The sequence below is a fragment of the Octodon degus genome, unplaced genomic scaffold, assembly GCF_000260255.1.
Source record: "Octodon degus isolate 3935 unplaced genomic scaffold, OctDeg1.0 scaffold00036, whole genome shotgun sequence".
NCBI classification, from domain to species: Eukaryota; Metazoa; Chordata; class Mammalia; order Rodentia; family Octodontidae; genus Octodon; species Octodon degus.
This window is the reverse complement of record NW_004524612.1, coordinates 11,429,821-11,448,889: the sequence shown is the minus strand read 5'-3', so window position 1 is coordinate 11,448,889 and position 19,069 is coordinate 11,429,821. Positions and strand designations below refer to the sequence as shown.

The 19,069-nt window shown below is 47.6% G+C and overlaps 1 protein-coding gene across 1 annotated transcript in view; it reads right to left on the bottom strand.

The window, feature by feature from the left end:
- Nucleotides 1-19,069, bottom strand: part of Dock5 (dedicator of cytokinesis 5) — a 198,375-nt gene that overhangs the window by 98,619 nt on the left and 80,687 nt on the right. The window contains exons 6-9 of the mRNA XM_004630671.2: nucleotides 9,590-9,738; nucleotides 5,298-5,433; nucleotides 3,766-3,923; nucleotides 2,417-2,498 (exon numbers count right to left, since the gene is read on the bottom strand). Of these exons, the coding sequence (XP_004630728.1) occupies nucleotides 2,417-2,498; nucleotides 3,766-3,923; nucleotides 5,298-5,433; nucleotides 9,590-9,738 (525 nt within the window). The remainder of the gene's footprint in view (nucleotides 1-2,416; nucleotides 2,499-3,765; nucleotides 3,924-5,297; nucleotides 5,434-9,589; nucleotides 9,739-19,069) is intronic.

Here is a 19,069-nt window from a genome sequence, read left to right as displayed (position 1 = left end):
CTCAAGTCACCAGGACAGGAACATCCACCAATAGTAACGTCCACCGCAGATTTCTGCAACGAGTTCTGCAAGGTTTCCATTCATAGACGCAACAAAGACTCCAAGTGGCCCATTATGAAAACTGTGCCACGGTGGTATTATTAAATAATATGCAATCATAGATAAATGAAGCCTTTGAAGGTTAATGACCAAAGTAATGGATACCACATCTTTAATGACCAAAGAAGTGGTTCCCACATTTTGAAAAGGCTAGATGCGACATTGCACACTAAGTGGTCCTAACTGGTGTAGACTTGTGTGGCAGAGAGAGAAGGGCAGTGAACAGCAGCTGTTAGAAAATGGTACAAGTACAGAAGATGACTGTACTAAACAATACAGTACCCATTTTTCCCTGTTGATATTTTGAGATAGGGCTTTGCCCAGGCTGGCCTCCAAGTCTTAACCCTCCTGCCTCAGCCTCCTCCGTGCTTAGCTAGCAGACACACACCAGCCTGCCCAACTCGATACCTTCTCTGTGCACTCTTTAAAGTGTGACATGTAGAGGGCTGGGAGATAGCTCAGTGGAATAAGTGCTTGCCTGGCAAGGATAAGGTCCTGAGTTCGGTTCCTGTTACCACGCCAAAACCAAAAAATAAAGAAATAAAGTGTGACATTTAGACAGATAAATGCCTTTGACTGCAGGGGAAGAAAAAGCCACTTAGTATCTTAGAGCTAAGGAAATACTAGGGAGGTTTCACGAAGAATTCCTGAAACTCTTCTGCGCCTGCATATATGAGGCATTGAAGATCCAGACCAGTTACTGCAGGAAAAGGCATCAGCCTTAGCTTGTTCCAACAGGGAGGCCTTCACAGAAGGAGAAGTGAGGCCCTCCAGGGAGACCACAGACCCTCTGTCACTCCCTTAGGCACCGTAACTTGGACACTGTTTTTTCTACCCTAAGGATGGGAAGAGAGTAAGGACATAAACTATGGGCTGAGGAATGAAAAACAGGACAGTCACTCCTGCAGGCCCCAGGACCAGTGTCGTGAGGGAGTAAGAGAAGCCGAGAACACTTCTAACCGAGGGAGAAAACAGCCCACGTGGCCAAGTTCTGAGCCGTACACAGTGCACTCGGGGGCAAGAAATGGGCTGCCTGTGCAGATGCACATGATGATCCAAGCACACGGCGAGTATTTCAAAAATTTTTACAGCGAAAGACACACTGTATTACTGACCCCAGAAACTCTTCCTCCCTGCTTTGAATGCAAAGCACACGGTCCTTGCCACTTTCTGAACTAGTTCTGGACGTCCTCTCCCACATGGTCATCTGCTCTGATCAAAAATACCGCAAATGCTGCTGCCCAGGGCCACCCAGTGCCCAGGGGCGCTTACAAAATGGTACAAGTACAGAAGATGACTTCTTTGCCTTCACATCGCGCTGTGTCCTCTTCCATCTTATTCACTGGACCTGGCACTGGGTGACTTCTGGTTCTTTCTCAGAGTCAAAAAGTTACCCTGAGAGATAAGCACTCTGAATCACTTCAGGACACGGACACAGGCACGACCGCGTAAAGCAGACACTCACGAAGGAGGACGTCCAGGCCTGCTTCGGGAAGGGGCAAGAGTGGTGGGCTAAGAATGTTCTAAGAGAGGGGGGATGTTGTGGGCAATTATGGCAACATTTCTTTTACTATAACAAATTTCTTAAAAATTTAAATGTTCACCCCATCTTCAGAATGCACCAGGGGGTCGTGCTCACGACGGGATGCAGGAACAGCCCGCCCAGACAAGACGCGCAGATACAGGTCTAAATCCGGCCTCGGCGTGGCCAGAACCCAGGGCTGACAGCAGCACCCCACATCCCCCGCGTGTCCAGAACCCTGGGCTGACGGCAGCACCCCACGTCCCCTGCACAGTCCATGCTCACCATCCTCTCCACCTCACAGAAACCTGCCCCAGTTCGCAGTTTCTTCTCCTGGCTCCCAGGGACCAAAGCCGGGGCTCTGTGCGCACTGAGGGCATGCTCTGACCACTGGGCACCATCTCCACCCAACCTACTTAAAATACACCACTTGCCCACGAGATGATGGCCGTCCCCTGGAAGTACTTAGACTGGCTAAAATTCTGTGTCCATCACTCATTAATCGACTGCTTATTACCTCTAGTCCCTGTCAGGACAAAAGCTGCTCAAGAACAAGGGCTTCTTCTTTCTTGATTTATTCCTAAATAGTCCCCCCCCTCCATTTGTTGAGGGATCTATCACACGTGCCTAAGTCATTCTCTGGCATGGAGGAGACACTCACTGAATCTCTGCTGAGTAAATAAATGGCTGCTCGCGCTCAGGGCTTAGGAGGCCCTTCCTTCCTTCACATTCCCCACAAGCATCGGCTCCCATCAGGGTAACAAAGACAGCAAGGAAACGGACGGGGGGACTCACAGTGAACACGGCTTGCAGGTTATTGAGCTTCTCTATCTCCTTGGGCATCCCATTGCTGCCCCAGCGGATCAGATAGTTCTCGCTGGCAAGAGAGACAAAATATTACTTGTAATGAGAGGCCAAGTGGGCAGGGAGGCTGAGAGTACGGAAGGAAAGAAGAAGGGGCAGGAACGCTCCCGGAAATCCAGCAGGCAGCTGGGGAGGCGGGACTGGGGAGCCCGCACCTGGTGCCTCGAGTTGAGGCAGGTCTCTGGCTTCACGAGTGTCCCTGGCTGCCGCCCCACAGGGAGTGTCCACTCAGATCATGGCAAACACTGGTCAGGGTGGGGTAGATGCTGCGTAATGTATGGGATACAGCTGTCCTTTTACTTTTCATGTGGGAATCGGCACTGAATTCAGGGCCCCTCTTATTTTGACACAGGGTCTGGTCTGGAACCTGTGCCCTTCCTGCCTCAGCCTCACAGAACGTGGGAATTATGGGCCGGCACCACCACTTTTCTACAGCCTTCTTTCCAAATCACAAATTCTTTGTATGAAAGGTTTTAGCTTTACTCAATCAAGAATTTAATTTTCTAAGGACCATTCCAACCATACTTTTAACCCACAATATCATACTAAAAACATGCCATTTGTTATTTTAGACAAAAACAATTCATGAGTAACTTCTTTTTTTAAGATCTTTTTGAGGCAGGGCCTTGCTATGCAGATCAGGCTGGCCTTGAACTTACTTTGTAGGCTACACTGGCCTGAAACTTGCAGCAATCCTCCTGCCTCAGCCTCCTGAGTTCTGGGATTCTAGGCATGTGCCACCATGCCTGGCCCCAATTTACTGCTTTTATCCACTTTCTCAGGAGTAAACCTATGTTGCCAGGGCTGTTCAGCAGGTCGTCATCCTAGGATTAAACACTCCTCCATTATTATCTCTAATAGTCTTTTATAAATTTCTACAGACTCTTTAAAAGCAGTTCTGGGTTCACAGTGAAGCTTATCAGAAAGCACAGCGGCACCACACACTCGGTGCTTCACCTGCCACTTGGATCCTCAGCAGGGCAGCCCTGGGTTCTAACTGATGCGCCTACTTGAACAGCACTGTCACCACCTAAAGCCCACTGGTAACATTAAATTCTTAGTCTTGTGCGTTCTGTGGGTGTGGAAGTATCTAAAGATTGGCACGAAGCGCGCTTGCACTGTCCCAGCTTCAGAGCCGGAGCACTTCCCTTCCTACTGCCTGGAAACCCTCACCTTCTCCTCTCAGCCCCGCTCCCCATCCTAGCAAAGGCTCCTCAGATAGAGTAGGGAAGCCCGACTGCTTCGCAGGGCCACCAGCAGGGGATCTAGGGCTCTCCGACCTGATGAAAGTGGACTGGTCTGGGTCATAGAGGGCCATGAACAGCTCTGCGTCCTCCCCAATATTGCAGACAAAGTTCTTGAAGTTCACGTAGAGGCCATAGGTGTGCGCGCCACTGAAGATGGCCTGGGTCCGCAGGTCAAGGTTCTGCAGAAGGGACTAAACACAAGGAGACGCCATGGAAAGGATGCGACTGTGCTGAAGAACTGAAAGCTAGAAGCTAAAGAGAAATAAAATCTTCGTTTATCAGAACAAAAAGACTGGAAGAAAATAAACCAAAGTATCAGCATCGCTGGATCTAGGCCAGTGATGGCAAACCTTTTAGAGCTTCCAATGATTCAAACAGCCCACTGTAATAGGTGTGCCACAGGTTCACCCCCACTGATCGAGGCAGTCATATGGGTGACTTTTTCTTTGCCTTTAAAAATTCTAAAAATATAATTTTTATTTATTCACTGGGTACAGGGTCTCATGATACAGCTCGGACTTGTAGTGATCCTCCTGTCTCAGCCTCCCCAGTCCTGGGATTACGGGCGTGCGCCACCACGCCTGGTTTTAGTGGCTGGCTCAGCTGCATAACATGTGGTACTGGGGATCAAACTCGGGTCCTTGTGCTTATCAGGCAGGGGCTTAGACCACTGAGTTATCTCCCCAGCCCCATGGGTGACTTTCTCTTTGCTTTCTAGATACTTACCGTTTTTCCTTAATGTACAGTCTTCTGAACAGTCTATGATATTTTGTTCTGGAAATTGTAAGCACCAAATACACAAGACTACACAACGCAGTCCCCCTTGCCCTTAATTCTCCTTCCCAGGCATGTCCACTAATGACGCATTTCGTGCCTGTCATGTCAGAATTAGCCTGCACAATGCAAGCACTGATCGACGTATTGCTTTTTGTGTGTGTATTTTACAAGATCCAGTTTTGTTTTTGTTTTGCGGTACTGGGGATGGAACTTGGGACATTGCACTTGCCACGCAGGTGTTTATGCCACTGAGCTATATCCCTGGCTTGTGTGTATACTTTGAAAGACAAATAATGGCATTTTACATACTCTGACATCTTGATTTTCCCACTTTCTTATGTTTGCATTCATTCTGCAACACAATACATTCTGCTATGCTTCACTTTTAAAATGAGAACACAGTTTTTTTTCACTTGTAAAATGAGAACACAAACATTTCTAACTCTTGTCAACAATTCTTCTCTCATTAAAAAACAAAGCAAAGGGTCAGCCAAATAGCTCAGTGGATTAAAGCACCTGCAAGCAGGTGCAAGGGCCAGGGGTTCGATCCCCAGGCTTGGGCTTGCCATGTCGGCCACACCCCTGGGGCGCCCTGAGACAGCAAGTGAGACTGGGCGTGGTGGAGTGCACCTGTAATCCCAGCTCTTAGGAGGCTGTAAACAGGCGGACTGCTACTAATCCGATCTAATAGTGAGACCCTGAACACCCTGTAGACCCTTCCCTAAAATACAAAAAGAAAGCAAAAATCAAATCTCAGCAGCCAAAACCTGCAACTGGACAAGGCGTACCTTTTCTTCTTGGATCTTTTCCTCAATCCTTTTGGAGGCCACTTCATGAGCCTTAAAGAGGGCGATGGTGCTGGTCTCATCTGGGTCTAAGATGTTCCCATTGTCATCTCGCACTACCAGATCTAACCCGAGCATTCTGGACAGAGATAGAGAGAGAGAGAGAGAGAGACAGCCAGGTGATGCTCTCCTCTAGAGCGGACTCTGCAACACAGCCCTCATCCAAGAACCCAGCGGACTCTGTGAAAAGGTCAACTCCTGAAGAAGTCAAGGAAAGAACAGCTAACTGCCATCTCTCCTTCAAGAGCTGCCTCCTTTCTACATGAACAATATTCAAAAACAAGGGAATGTCAGCAGAATCTGTGTAAGGACACGCAACGCAACTCTGCCCACAGCCCCTCCCGAAGACGGGCTAACTTGGCCCGAGTCTAACCCAAGTCTGCTTTCTAGTGCTTCGCCACTTGGTTTTCTGTGACTGGGCACAGGCGCTGTGAAGGACCACTGCCCAGCTATTTCAGAGCTTGCCCTGACTTCATACTCAATCCAAGCCTGCCATAAATGCCCTCGAGGAAGTAAATCCTCGTCCTCATTCTCTCATACCCCATCTCAGACCACTGCCCTGATGTCACTTAGACCAGGATTTAAACCTTAACTTTCCAAAGCTGGAGTTACTTCCAGTATAAATGTTTCCTATCCTTCACAGGTATAAAAATTTAATGAAATAATCTGTGCAAAGCCCGTAATTCAATATCTCTTGCTTGCACACCACACACTCAATAAATATTAGCTCTAACTGCAATGAGAGGTATTAAGTGGGAAGCGGGGGGCCATGTGGTGCACAGAATCACCACTCTCTTCCAGGCTTTCGGGCCCAATGGGTACATAAAAGTAGAAACAGATCTGCTTAGTTCCAAGAAGTTGGAGAGTGAGGAAACAGGATACTGCTATGTGAATGCCCGGCATGCATTCCAGGCCCCAGCTATTCGGCAGTGGGGACGTCCAAACTGTAAGGAGACCCAGGGTAAGGGGAAACATGCCGGGTCTACTGGAACAAGGCAAGAATTCCTAACTTCTCACTCTCCTGGGTTATGACATCTCCACCAACTGATCCTATCTGGTAGGTCCCTTTGTGCAACAGCCAGGCCCAGGGGCCACCCAGGCTCTTCAATGGTGGCCTTGCAGGCTGCTCAGGGATGCAATCAGGACTGCATCAACAGAGTTTCATTTCCTGAGCAGCTTCCAAGGGCCACAATGGGAAAGGACGCATAGTCCACTTTTATGGGAGGCTGACATCCTGCCCCGGAGCCTGGGGGACCTGCAGGCCAATGTCAGCGGGGCAACATCCTAAGAGACAAAGGAAGCCTATGTGCAAAGGGAACTGCTTTGTTCCATCTTAGCTGGCTTTTTTTCTTTTCTTCTTCTTCTTCTTCTTCTTTTTTTTTTTTTTTGGTACCAGGGATTGAACTCAGGACCTTAAGCTTGCCAGGCAAGCACTTATTCTACTGAGCTATCTCCCCAGCTTAGCTGGCTTTTAAGAACGTTTTCAGGCATCTGGGCATGGTGGTGAATGCCTGCAACATCAGCACTCTGGAGGCTGAGGCAAGAGGGAGGACCCTGCAAGGTCAGCCTGGATTGCATAGCAAGATCCTATCTCAAGAAAGTAAAGCAAAGCACAACACAGTGAGTCTTCTGCGCAGATACAGGAAAGGATCTTTCTAAACAGATCCTCAATTGTACAAGAAACAAGGGTAAAAATCAAGTGGGATTATATCAATCTAAAAAGCTTCTGCATAGTCAAAGACTCAACAAGTGGAATAAAGAGGTACATTTACAGAATCGGAAAGTTCTTTTTGTCAGTTATTCCTCAGACAAAGGACTAACATCTCAGACACATAAAGAACTTTGAAAACTTACACTACCTATAACTGAAGACCTGGTCTGACAACATGCAAGTGAAATGAACAGATACTGCAAGAAGAAGTACAAATGGACAACAAATTGTATGAAAAAACAACATTGTTAGTGCGAATGTAAACTAGCACAACCACTACAGAAATCAGAATGGAGATTTCCCAAACAAATGAGATCAGAAATTCTATATGACTGGCCCAGCTATCCCTCTTCTAGGTATCTTCCCCCGAAAGGGTAAGACATCAAACTTCAGCAATACACGCGTGCCAATGTGTATAGCAGAACAATTTGGATCAGCTATGTCCGGAAACAGCCTGCTTATCTATCAACAGATGACTCAATGAAGAACTTGTGGATTGTACATATATGGAATGCTAGTTGGCTAGAAAGGGACACAAATTTGAGACATTTATAGGAAAACAAATGCACCTAGAAAATATAACGGTTTGAGACAGGACTGCACTATGTAGTTCAGGCTAGCCTTGAACTATGTGTCCCAGGATGATCTCAAGCTTACAGTGAGTGACCCTCCTCAGCCTCCTGGGTACTGGGATTAAAGGTGTGTGCCATCAGGCATGGAAAAAATACAATGTTGAGTGAAATCAATTAGATAAACTTATTGGATCTCTCATCGGAGCCAGGTGGAATACAAACTAAAAGAGAAATGAAGGATAGAAGGAGACAGAGACAGGTACCTTGCGGATGGGAAGGGGTCCAGGGCATCAGGCTAGGGGTGGAGTTGTGGGGGGGGATGGGGCAACAGGCTGAGGGGGGACATTCCAGGTACAGGGTCCCCATAACCTCAGTGAGTATGGACACTCCACGCCACAGACATGAACTAAGATGGAAAGTATCAACAAGAATAAAAAGGAGGCAAAGAGAACTAGAGGAGGAGGGAGGGAAAGAATTCAAAAGAAGAATCAAGCTGCATCACGTCCATGCACCCACTCCCCAAGACGACTGTGAAATGCATGTGCTGCAAATATGTATGAATAAGATAAAATAAAATAAATTTAAGGTCTTCTGGTCCTAGTGACTGGCAGTGCAGTTCCTAGGCTTTAGTTTTCAGGATGGAGCAGCCTGAACTCCCTGCCTGAAGAGGGGAGAATTAGATGGGAAATCCAAAGGCCTGGATCCCAATGGACGCCTTTCCACTGACAACGCTACTGGGAAGGACATCACTTGTGCTTGTGAGCTGTGTCCTGAGGCATAAAAGGGGAACAAGGCAGCTACTTCACAGGGTGGTAAGGACGTGAAGCATGCGACAGCGGCATCACCTAAACACTGCCTCCATCTGAATCCTGAAGCTTTGTTCACTCTGGCCATTTGAGTACAGCTGGCAGAACATGACGTATCTGTGGGTAGGCACGAGCTATACTTCGGCCAGGTAGGAAGTGATACTCAATGGTCCTGATGCTGGAGAAGCTGAGTAGAAGTGGGCGGGGGAAAGATCACACTCAGAAGTTAGAGAAGTAGCGTAAAAGGGGAGGGAAAACTTATATACACATAGAAGAAACCATACCGATGAATCCCCAACCACTGAGAAGCCGCCTCTGTTTTCCTGAAAGCACTGGCCTGGAGTGCGAACCCCAGGCCTCCGTGAACTGGGATGAAGTGACTAAATTTCTGATTTTCCGAAGGTGATAAAACCTGGAATGCATGTATCTGCCTGAGCTAAGGAGAGGATCACTGAAGGGACTGACACTTTGGAGGTGACGGGAGCATAACCCCCAGCCAGGAAGCATGCTGGCTGCTTCGGAGAATTGAGTTTGCACACACCGCAAGCCACACTCCCAGTGAGGTAAAGAGGGACACAATGAGGATGAATGAGTCTGACAGTGACTGAACAACCACTGTCAGACTAAAAGTAGACACGGGCAGGCACTCAGCACCACACACGCGCCATGGAGAGGGCAGAGATGCTTCTCAATGAGAGCTACTGTTTTTTAGGACAGAAAGAGTAAGACGCTCTGTTCTTTGGAACACTAAGATCCAAAGTCTGAGGGTAAACCAGAGCAGTGTGGCAAGGTGGGCACAGAGAGTATTTGGGGGCACACTGGGGAGAAGTCAGAGAAGAAGAATGCTAATGTTCTATGGCACCCCGTGGTGACGAAGGCTGACAGCAATTCATCCCGTATTTCACACAGCTACTGGAGAGGACGCCAAATGACCTCGACACAAAGGACCCATAAATGGTCATGGGGATGGCTGTCCCAATTACCTCGGTCTAATTATCACACATTGTACACTGTACCGAAAGACGACATCGTACCCAGAAGGACGTACAATTGCTAGGTGCCAATTTAAAAGTCTGCTATAAACAGTATCCTCCCATGAAGGTGTCAGTCACACTCCCAGTTCTCAGCGAAAGGTGGCCCCGTCACCTGTTCCCATGGTCGATTTTGGCTGTCACTTTCTTCTTGAGCTCCGCCAGCTCATCCTTGGGCAGCGTTCCGGACAGGATCTGGGAGCGCCACTCAACCAGGCTGTAGGTCATCTGCTGCAGCTGGCGGAAGAGCGCGACCTTGTTGTTCTTAGACGGGAAAGCGAGTTGGAGGGAACAGAAGAGAAAAAAGGTGTGGTGAACGCTGAGCAATTCCAGCGGCTTACAAGGCGTTCATCAGCTCACTGCATCACATGGAAAGCTGAATGTGCTCAGCATTTCCTTTTAAAAATGTACCTAGGGACAGCTTTGTCACAAGCCATCCCTACTTCATGCAGAATTGTAACTATAGAAAAAGATAAGCTCAAATTCAAAAGCTTCAGCACACAAAAGTAACCACTAGGAGAGTAAAGAGACAAACCACAGAATGGAAAACATGACTGCCAGCTATTCCTTTTTCTTAGTAGCAGGAGTCGAACTTGGGACCTTGCGCTTGCCCAGAATGAGCTTATGCCTGCTGAGCTATTTCCCTGGCCCTGTAGCTATTTCTTAGCTAGGACTAATACAGTGGTACCTTGGCTCACGAATGCTTTTGTCTGCTATCAATTTGGTTCACAAACAGAAGTGTCTGGCAAAATTCTGTTGTTTGCAAACTCTGTATTGGGTGACAAACAGCCACAGTCATCCCTCCCACAGCAACGCAAATGTGGCCATCATTTCCGAAATTGTAGAACAAAATTAAGTTTAAGAACCAAGGTACTGCTTAGGCAGACGCAGGGGCCGGGAGTTCGATCCCCAGGTCTGCCATGCCGGCTTGCCCCTGGGACATACTGAGATGGCAACTGAGACTGGGCGTGGTGGGGCGTGCCTGTAACCCCAGCACTTGGGAGGCTATAAACAGGTGGACCACTGGGAGTCTGATCTACGCAGTGAGACCCTGTAGACCCTGTCCTAAAAATAATAATAATAACAATAATAATAATAATAATAATAATAATAAGGCAACCAGGTGTCTAGAATATATAAAGAATTCAAAAACAGTAGGCCTCCCCCAGAATAAAAGACCCAATTTTAAAAAAAAAAAATGGGCCACTGAAATGAAGACACTTCACAAAAAGTACAAATGGCCAATAAATACTTTTAAAAATGTTCCTTATCTCTGGTCATCAGAGAAATACAAATCAAAACAGCACTGAGATTTCATCTCACTCCCCAGAGAATGGCTATCATCAAGAAATCAAATAACAGCAAATGCTAGTGAGGCTGAGAAAAAAAAAAAAAAGGACCCTCCCACACTGTGGGTGTAACTGTGCACACCAGCATGGAGGATCCCTGAAAAGCAGACACCACTAGAAATTTCATTGTAACCAGATTATCCCTCTTGTAGGCATTGTCTTGAGTGGCAAAGAGGAAACCGTGCACATGGCCTACCCTATTTGTCAGATTACAGCGACGCACACACACTCGTGTTTATAGTAGCATAACTCATAATAGCTGAACTCTGGAAGCAGCCTACACACATCCATGCAGATACAGATAGATGGAGAAAATGTACTGTTTACACACAACGTAGTCCTGCTCTGTGGTAAAGGGTCAACTCGCGTCTCCTGTGTGAAAGCCTCCAGGAAATCGGATTTCCACCCGGCACAACAGACCCCACGGAGCTCCAGTCTCCACCCCGCCCCTGCTCCCACCCATTTACGCCAATCTTCAGGGTAACGTCTGTTCCACGCAAAGCTCTGTTCCTTCCCTTCCAATGCTCCAGCCAACATGAAATCCCCTCCACCTGCAACTACTTCGCGCCTCGTTCCAAAACCTGCCCCCAGCGCCAGCCTCCTCTCACTGCTGCACCAGCTGCCTCATGCTGACTCCACTCCAAAGACCTTCCTCAAGACTCTAGCCGGGTGGGCTGCACCAGTGCCCCGGGTGACACCAACACACCCGCCTCCGGCCTTCCACCCCACTCTTCTTAGGGCAGATGTGCACCTGGTGTCCCCAGCAGCTGACACAGGGTAAAGGCCCTGTAAGACGTACCCAAGGAAAGAACTAATAATACAGAAGTACCCAGAATTTCAGAAGTAAGGAATATTGTGAAAATAAATGTGTAAAAAGTGTTACATCATTTGGACACTGAACTGTTACTCTGGGCTTTACTAATACCTTATTGTAGTTGAACTAATTTACCACCAATGAATCATCGATGATTGATGCTTCAATCATTTTAAGAGTCAAATGTCTGCTGCTGAGACATCATGACCTTGATTATATCTAAATGACAACTTCATTTTATATATGTGTACACAGACCTATGTGCAAACCTCCATAGGTACACAGACATACACGTATAGATTTCTCTAAGTACATATGTATACATATATGTACATACTTGTGTACATACATATACATATATATATATATTTGTGTGTGTGTGTGTGTATAAGCAGCCTGGAGCATGTTCTATGTGCTGGAAATAAGGCTCCTGACCTTGCGGAGCTAATATTCTAGAAGGAGAAAGATGGTAGTTTAGTAAAAGTTATGTATAATACAGCTACACACACAAGATAATTCCAGGTTACAGAAAGAGTAAGAAAATAAATTGAAGACAAATAGGTAAGAGGCTACTTCAACGTGATCAATAAAAATGCTTTGCATATCACTTTTGAAATATGTTAAATGAAAACCTGTAGAATTTCACCCACTTTACGTATCCTTTAAAATAGCTTTTTTTCTCACATGGAAAAGTCATGATATAGTCTATAGCCACGTACTTCCAGCAGTACAGAAAAACTAATAGCAGTGTGCTGCACACACAATGCCCACCCTTACACACACACACACACACACACACACACACACAGCGGCTATGTGGCATGGCCTCCGTGGCACTCTTCCATGGCAATCCAGGGACACAGGCCCTGGCGCAAAGTAGAGACTAGCCTCCCGCGTGAAGAGTGCAGACAAAGCAGGAAGGCTCGGCCCAGGGGTGGGGCAGCATGGCGCACCTGACTGTGGACAGCTCACGTGACACAACCCTAAGACGTCACGAGAACCCAGAGGCATGGAGGAAGCACCACGGCCCTGTGGCTGCAACGCGCTTTAACACTGTGGAGCTTACAAACACGGAAAGCAGCCTGGCGTGGGGGCACACGCCTGAAATTCCGACTCTTGGGAGGCTGAAGCAAGAGGATCCTCGCGAGTTCAAGGCCAGCCTGGGCGAGTAAGATAAGATCCTGTCTCGAGAAACAAAATTAAACAAATAAAGCAAATACAGAAAGCAATACCTGTTTAAAACTGTGGAACTGGGGGTGTAGCATAAGCGCCTGTCTGGCCAAGCACAAGGTCCCGAGTTCGATCCCTGGCATGAGGGCATGTGCCTATAGTCCCAGCTATTCAGGAAGCTGAGGCAGGAGGACCACATGTTTGAAAGCAGCCTGGGAAACTTAGTGAGAAATTGTGTCAAAATAAAAAATTAAAAGGGCAGGCAATGGGACTCAGTGGTACAGGGCCCCAGGGTCAATTCCTAGTCCTACACCAGCAAAAGAAAAACACTGCAGAACTACCTACATTTTGTGTTTTGGGCATTTTCTACATTGGTTTTTTTTTTTTTTTTTCATATACAAGTCCTTAGAAAAGCACAAAATGAGGCAAAGATTCCATTTTTAAGAAGCAAAAGTAAAATCTATGCTTTTTCCTGTTCAATGTGCTATAAGACATTTCATTATCTTCCAAACTAGAAGGGAAAAAAACGTAAAAAAATTAAGCCTGTAACATTTTGCCTTTAGATGACTCGGTATAAAACAGACCATTTTTTTTTCTTTCCTGCAATCCATTTGTCCAGTCCTAGTTAGTTTTCTTTTAATAGTTTCTAATTTTAATTAAGATACTGCATTTCATACTGCAGGAAAGAAAGGCCCAGGGCTCAGGAAATCCTCTGTGTAAGACAGGCTTTGTCTGAGGCACATGTTCCCAAGTCCTCTGTCTCAATTACATTAGACACGATCCATGGCAATTTAATTATTGCCTGTCCATATCGGACGTGTTTGCCAAGTTCTTCCCCCAGTACAGATGAAGACAGCCATTCTTCTCTGATTCATGGTGCCAAATTAATACTGAATAGACAAGCTGGAACAGACCGGAGAAAGCAATTTCCCCATCCACTTCAAGGAAGCAGACTCTACCACCACATTCCCAAGCCAAGCAAGGTGCAGGGTCGCTGGCCCCTGACCCGCAAGGGTTGTGAGGCCGACACAGCAGACAGCGGAGGACAAAGCACTGCACAGTTCAGCCGGCGCAGGGCCCGCTTCTCTAATGCTCTTCTCCTGCTGCCCTATCCTAAGGCTCTGCTGTGGCCAGCCCCCGAAGGTCCGTTCGTTGGAAGCTTGGACTTCAATGTGGAGATGTGAGGAATGGGGACCTCTAACACGGCCCAGCAGTGCTGTCCTGGGGGCGATAGGCCCTGGCCTCCTACAGTGACTTAGGCCTTGCTACAGAGAGTCATGAGAAAGACGCAAGCCTGGCTCCTGAATTGCCGCTACTTCCAGTCTCCCCCTGATCTCCCCATGCACACACCCCGGCTGTGAAACTATCAGCCATGTCGTGACCCAGGCAAACAGGCCTCTCCAGGTGCTGAACAGACAGAGCTATGTAATTTGCGGCCTTCAAAAGTGTGAGCAAAATAAGCCTCTTTTCTTCATAAATGCCCAGCCTCCGGCATTCTGTAGCAGTAACATTAGATGGACTAACTGAGATCCCGCCTGCTCTGTTTTCTAAATACTGTGCAGCCCAGGCCTGCCTGTGGCAGCATGCCTTCTCCACAACCTCCTGTCCCTGGTGGACTTCGCTGCACTCCCGACCACTGCCGCATCACTTAACAATGCCCTTGACCCTCTCAGGAAGAGTCAGCACAATCCTGGGGTACAGTGGGAACTTGAAAACCAATCTGATGGCTCAAACTTAAGGTGACACTTTAGAAATAAAAGAAAATCGCACTCTGGTTTCTATTAGCGTGAGGACCAGGTACATGAAACAAAAGACTTCAGATGCTGCCCTGCCACCCAGTGAAGACCCTTCTGTGTTCACTCAAGCCTTTTCCCACTTTTCTACTTGGAGGCCTCTAAGGCCTTGCTTTTTATATTCTTAGTCCAGATGTTTATCATTTTTTCCTTCTTAGATTTCTGGAGAGAAAAGCCAAGTCACAAGGAAAAGCAGCTCTATCTTTGTACCGCAATACTGAGAGGAATGCAGAAGATATTCACGGGGTATTAGAGAAATTCAGGGGCCTTGCGGAGAGTGGCGCTGCTTCACTGAGGCTGCTCTCCTTCAGCGTTCCAAGCCTTTACCCGGGTGCTCCGGCTTCCCACACGTGCTGGATCAACAGCAGCTCTGCCCGCTGACCTTTCCTCTTCCATTATACCTTAGAGGAAAAGGGTCTTGAAGGAATCTATGTGACTTGGCGTCTGTCTCTAATTTTATCATGCACTTGCTTTGTGGCTTTGGGCCAATCACTCCCCCAGGGCTCACAGACCCATAAAATGAAGGCCCTGGGTGAAGAGGAGTCTGCTCCCAAGTGCTGCGCAACTCAGTTATTCTTTCCAAGAGACTTCCTGACCAAGCGCATCTGAGTCAACCAGCTCATTCCCCACCAACCTGCACATGTGGGAACCGCTGCGTCGGAATTCCCGAGCACACCTTTCTAAGTGTCCCACGTCCCCCATACAGCTGTCACTCCCAGCGTCCACACCCAGTGCCCACACCCAGTGCCTTGGTCCTTCCTTGTCCTTGGGCTGCACAGAGCCCCTCCTTCCGGCCTTGCTTCCTACCCGTCCTGTGCTTCACTTCTCCATCACAGCAAAAATGTCTGCCTGGAGAAGGTGTAACTTTTTGGAAAAAAAAAAAGATACAAATGAAAGAAACTGAAAGCCAAGCAAAGATTCAGAGAAAAGTCAGAATTGTAGAAACACCCCAAGCACTGTCTGGGGCTCAACCCCATAATCTCCACATCCCATCCCATCTCTCTCAGAGTCACAGGGATGCAGGGCTTGCAATTCACAGATAAAAATGTCCTGACAAGAGGATGACTTTGCTGAGGGAATTTTCTACGCTTGATGATAAACAATCAGATGCTGATTTCAAGCCACGAGACCAGAGCCTGTGCTCTGGCAGCTCCTGGAATGCACCAGTTCATGAAGATTATACTTAATCTGTGTGCAAACCAACCATGAAGACAGTGCAACTCACAGTGTTCCTCTACCCCCCCTGGCCAGCTATGGAGTTTGCTTTCTGCTCGAGTTTTCCAGTAGACAGGCCAAGGGGTTTTATTTAGCTGGCAAATTTAAAAGGCAGGGAGGTCAGTGATTCCTATGAACCATGATTCAGCAATTAAATTGCATTGATCCCATCGTGCATATTAGCTGGCTTTACTTTTATTTTTTTAATTATTAATTAATTAATGTATTTGGTACAGGGTCTTGCTATACAGCTTGGACTCGGAGTGATTCTCCGGTGTCAGCCTCCCCAGTGCTGGGATTAAAGGTATGTACCACCCCACACTCGGCATGTGGTACTGGGGAGAGAACCCGGGTCCTTGCACTAGCCAAACAGGCTGTCAGACCACTGAGCTATCTCCTCCGCCCTAGTTGGCTTTATAACCAGCCTCCCAAAGTTGGGAGAAATGAAGAGCTTTAGCAGCAGCAGGGAATAACAGACTAAAAGCTTAAACCTTACCAAGGAGAGCAGCGGACTCAGGGCAGGGCTGAAGGGGAAGCAGGCTTGATCTCCGTCCCTACCTCCTTTAGCCCCATGCTGCAAGATGAGGAATGACCAGAACTAGGTGGGCAAAGCGCCCTTAAGTGGCCTCAGGACAAACGTCACCATGTGATGAAGTCCTTCTTAAGATGAACCACTTCTTTCAAAAAACAGCGTGGGACTGGCCAGATAGTTCAGTGGATTAAAGCACCTGATTAGGTAGACGCAGGGATGGAGTCTTCTGGATTCTAGTGCTGGCCCCGCCTTCCAGGGCGTGCTCAGACTCAATTGAGACTGGGTGTTGCGGCTTGCACCTGTAATCCCAGCACTTGGGAGGCTGAAAACAGGAGGCTCACTACAAGAATGATCTGTGTAGTGAGACCCAGTAGACCCTGTATTAAATACGCTTCAAGAAAAAGAAAAGAAAAGCAGTATGGTAAGGGGACAGTCAGTGCTGTCATCAGTAACAAGTGCTGGTGGGTGCTGTCCTGGGAACCTGACACAGTTAATCTGACTAGATTCTTACAGTAAACTTGCAAGGCACAAATTATAGAAAATTCCCGCTCGAGGGGAGAAAAATAAAACTTGGGAAGTCAAAGGACTTTTCCTGGGTCACAGGATCAGCTGCTGGCTTTGCGACTCCAAGTTCCTTCTGTTTCGGTTTGTTTGCTTTTAGTAACTATTTCTGGGGTTGTTATTTTTCCTAGATGTAGAAATACATACTCTACAATGAGGGAGGGAGGGAGCAGGAATTGCAAACCCAAGCGACGCATCTGGCCCAGTGCCCGTGGTCCTGGCACCTCACCAGGGGCACTCACTGATAAGATGCTTCCTCCCTGATCAGCCACTGTCCCCACAACCCCACTGCTGGGCCCTGACTGCGAAGAGCGGTGCAGGCGATGCACCTCGGAAGCCATGGTCGGGCTGCGCTCTGCGTCCTGAAAAGAGTTCTGGCTGCCTAGCTTGAACCCAACCCAGGGCTCCCCATCTACGGTGGGAAACCCTGCCTGCTGCTAAGCACTCAAGGCCACTCCGCCTGACTGTTCCAGGAGACAAAGACAGTGGCCTTGGATAAGGGTGGCACACACAGGGCAGCGCAGAGTCCCTGGATGAGGGGGAAGCCAGGAGCCAAGGCTGCCCCACAGGAGGGTGTGTGGAGCGGGGACTACACCCAGTTGAGACAGTGTCAAGGATCACAGGCTCCCACTGCAGACCTTGGACTGTCGGTCCACAGAGAGGCTTCAACGCCACCCCTCTGTTCTCATAATTGCACGGCGTGTGAGATTCCCAAGGGAGCTACGCAGTACTTTCAAAGGGAGACTAAATCCAGCAGAGGCTCAGAGATCACAGGTCTCTTATTCAAGGCCACAGAGCCGGTGAGCCCAAGGCCTACAAGACGAACCCAGTTCCCTCACTTATAGACCAGTGCCTGGTCCCCACAGTATAGTCCCTCCCTGGGGCATAAGGCCAACACCTCAGAAACTAGGGAAGCTAATTCAATAGAAAACAGTAATATTGTGGGTAGGGAGGCACATGCCTGTAATCCTAGCACTTGGGAGGCTGAGGCAGGAGAACTGCACATTCAAATCCACCCTGGGGAGATGTAGTGATTTGGTGAAAGCTTGTCTCAAAAGTGCCTAGCACTGAACACACACACACACACACACACACACACACACACACACACAGAGAGAGAGAAAGAGAGAAATAAGCCAGGATTAGACAAATACCATGCACTCTTCCTAATCTGTGTAATCTACAAAAGACAACCAGGAGAGACTATTATTGGACAAGAGAAAGGGAAGAAAGGGGACAGGGAGAAAGCGCAGGTCACGGGGACATGAGTAGGAGCAAAATATACATACTGAAGCCTTTACCCTGAAGTAAAACTAGGGAGAAGGAAAAGGTCTAGGAAGGGGTTGATGAGGAGATGCGAGAAAGTATTTATGTGCATGTATAAGTCTGGCAAAATGATACTCATGAATCTACATCATCAATAAAAAAGATGAAAAAACCTGATAACCTTGATTATTTATATCACTCACACACACACACACACACACACACACACACACACACACACAGAGTAACAACAGTACCACACACACACAGTAACAACAGTACCACTTCAACATAAAGGAAGGGGACAAGAGGTATCTTCTCTTTTCGCTATTTTGGACAAAGAGTTCTCCTCCACTTGGGAACTCCTCTCCCCTTAAGACGTATTTATAATCATTCCACAGACCACTGTACGACTGCTAAATCCAAATTCCAGGGAGGCAACTCTCTTTTGTCTCTAGTGTCTACACAATGAGGCTGAGTCTAGTTAGTCGATTGCTATTCTACATTATGGACTCTGGATCCATAATGCAAATTTCTGGTGACTTTAGGCTGAAAAGCGCAGAACAAGGAAATGCATTTTAGAGAGGTATGTGGCTTCTCGGGCATCGCAGGAATTGTTGAAGACACCCAGCAGAATGCCTGGCCTCAATCTGTGGGAAGAAACAGATGACAGACGGGACTGAAGGATTAGTGTGTACTAGGAAAGTCTGTATTTGCCTTTGCATGGGTTAGAAGAAATTAGAGAATCAGAAAACACAACACTAATGATGGGGGAGGGGAACGTGCAAACGCAGACTTCAGGTTCCTTTGACTGTCTCCCCTTGAAGGGTTCCTGAGGCACGTGCCTTTTAATGCAACTTTTAAAGAAAGAAGTCCAGGAATTCTGCCTGTGATG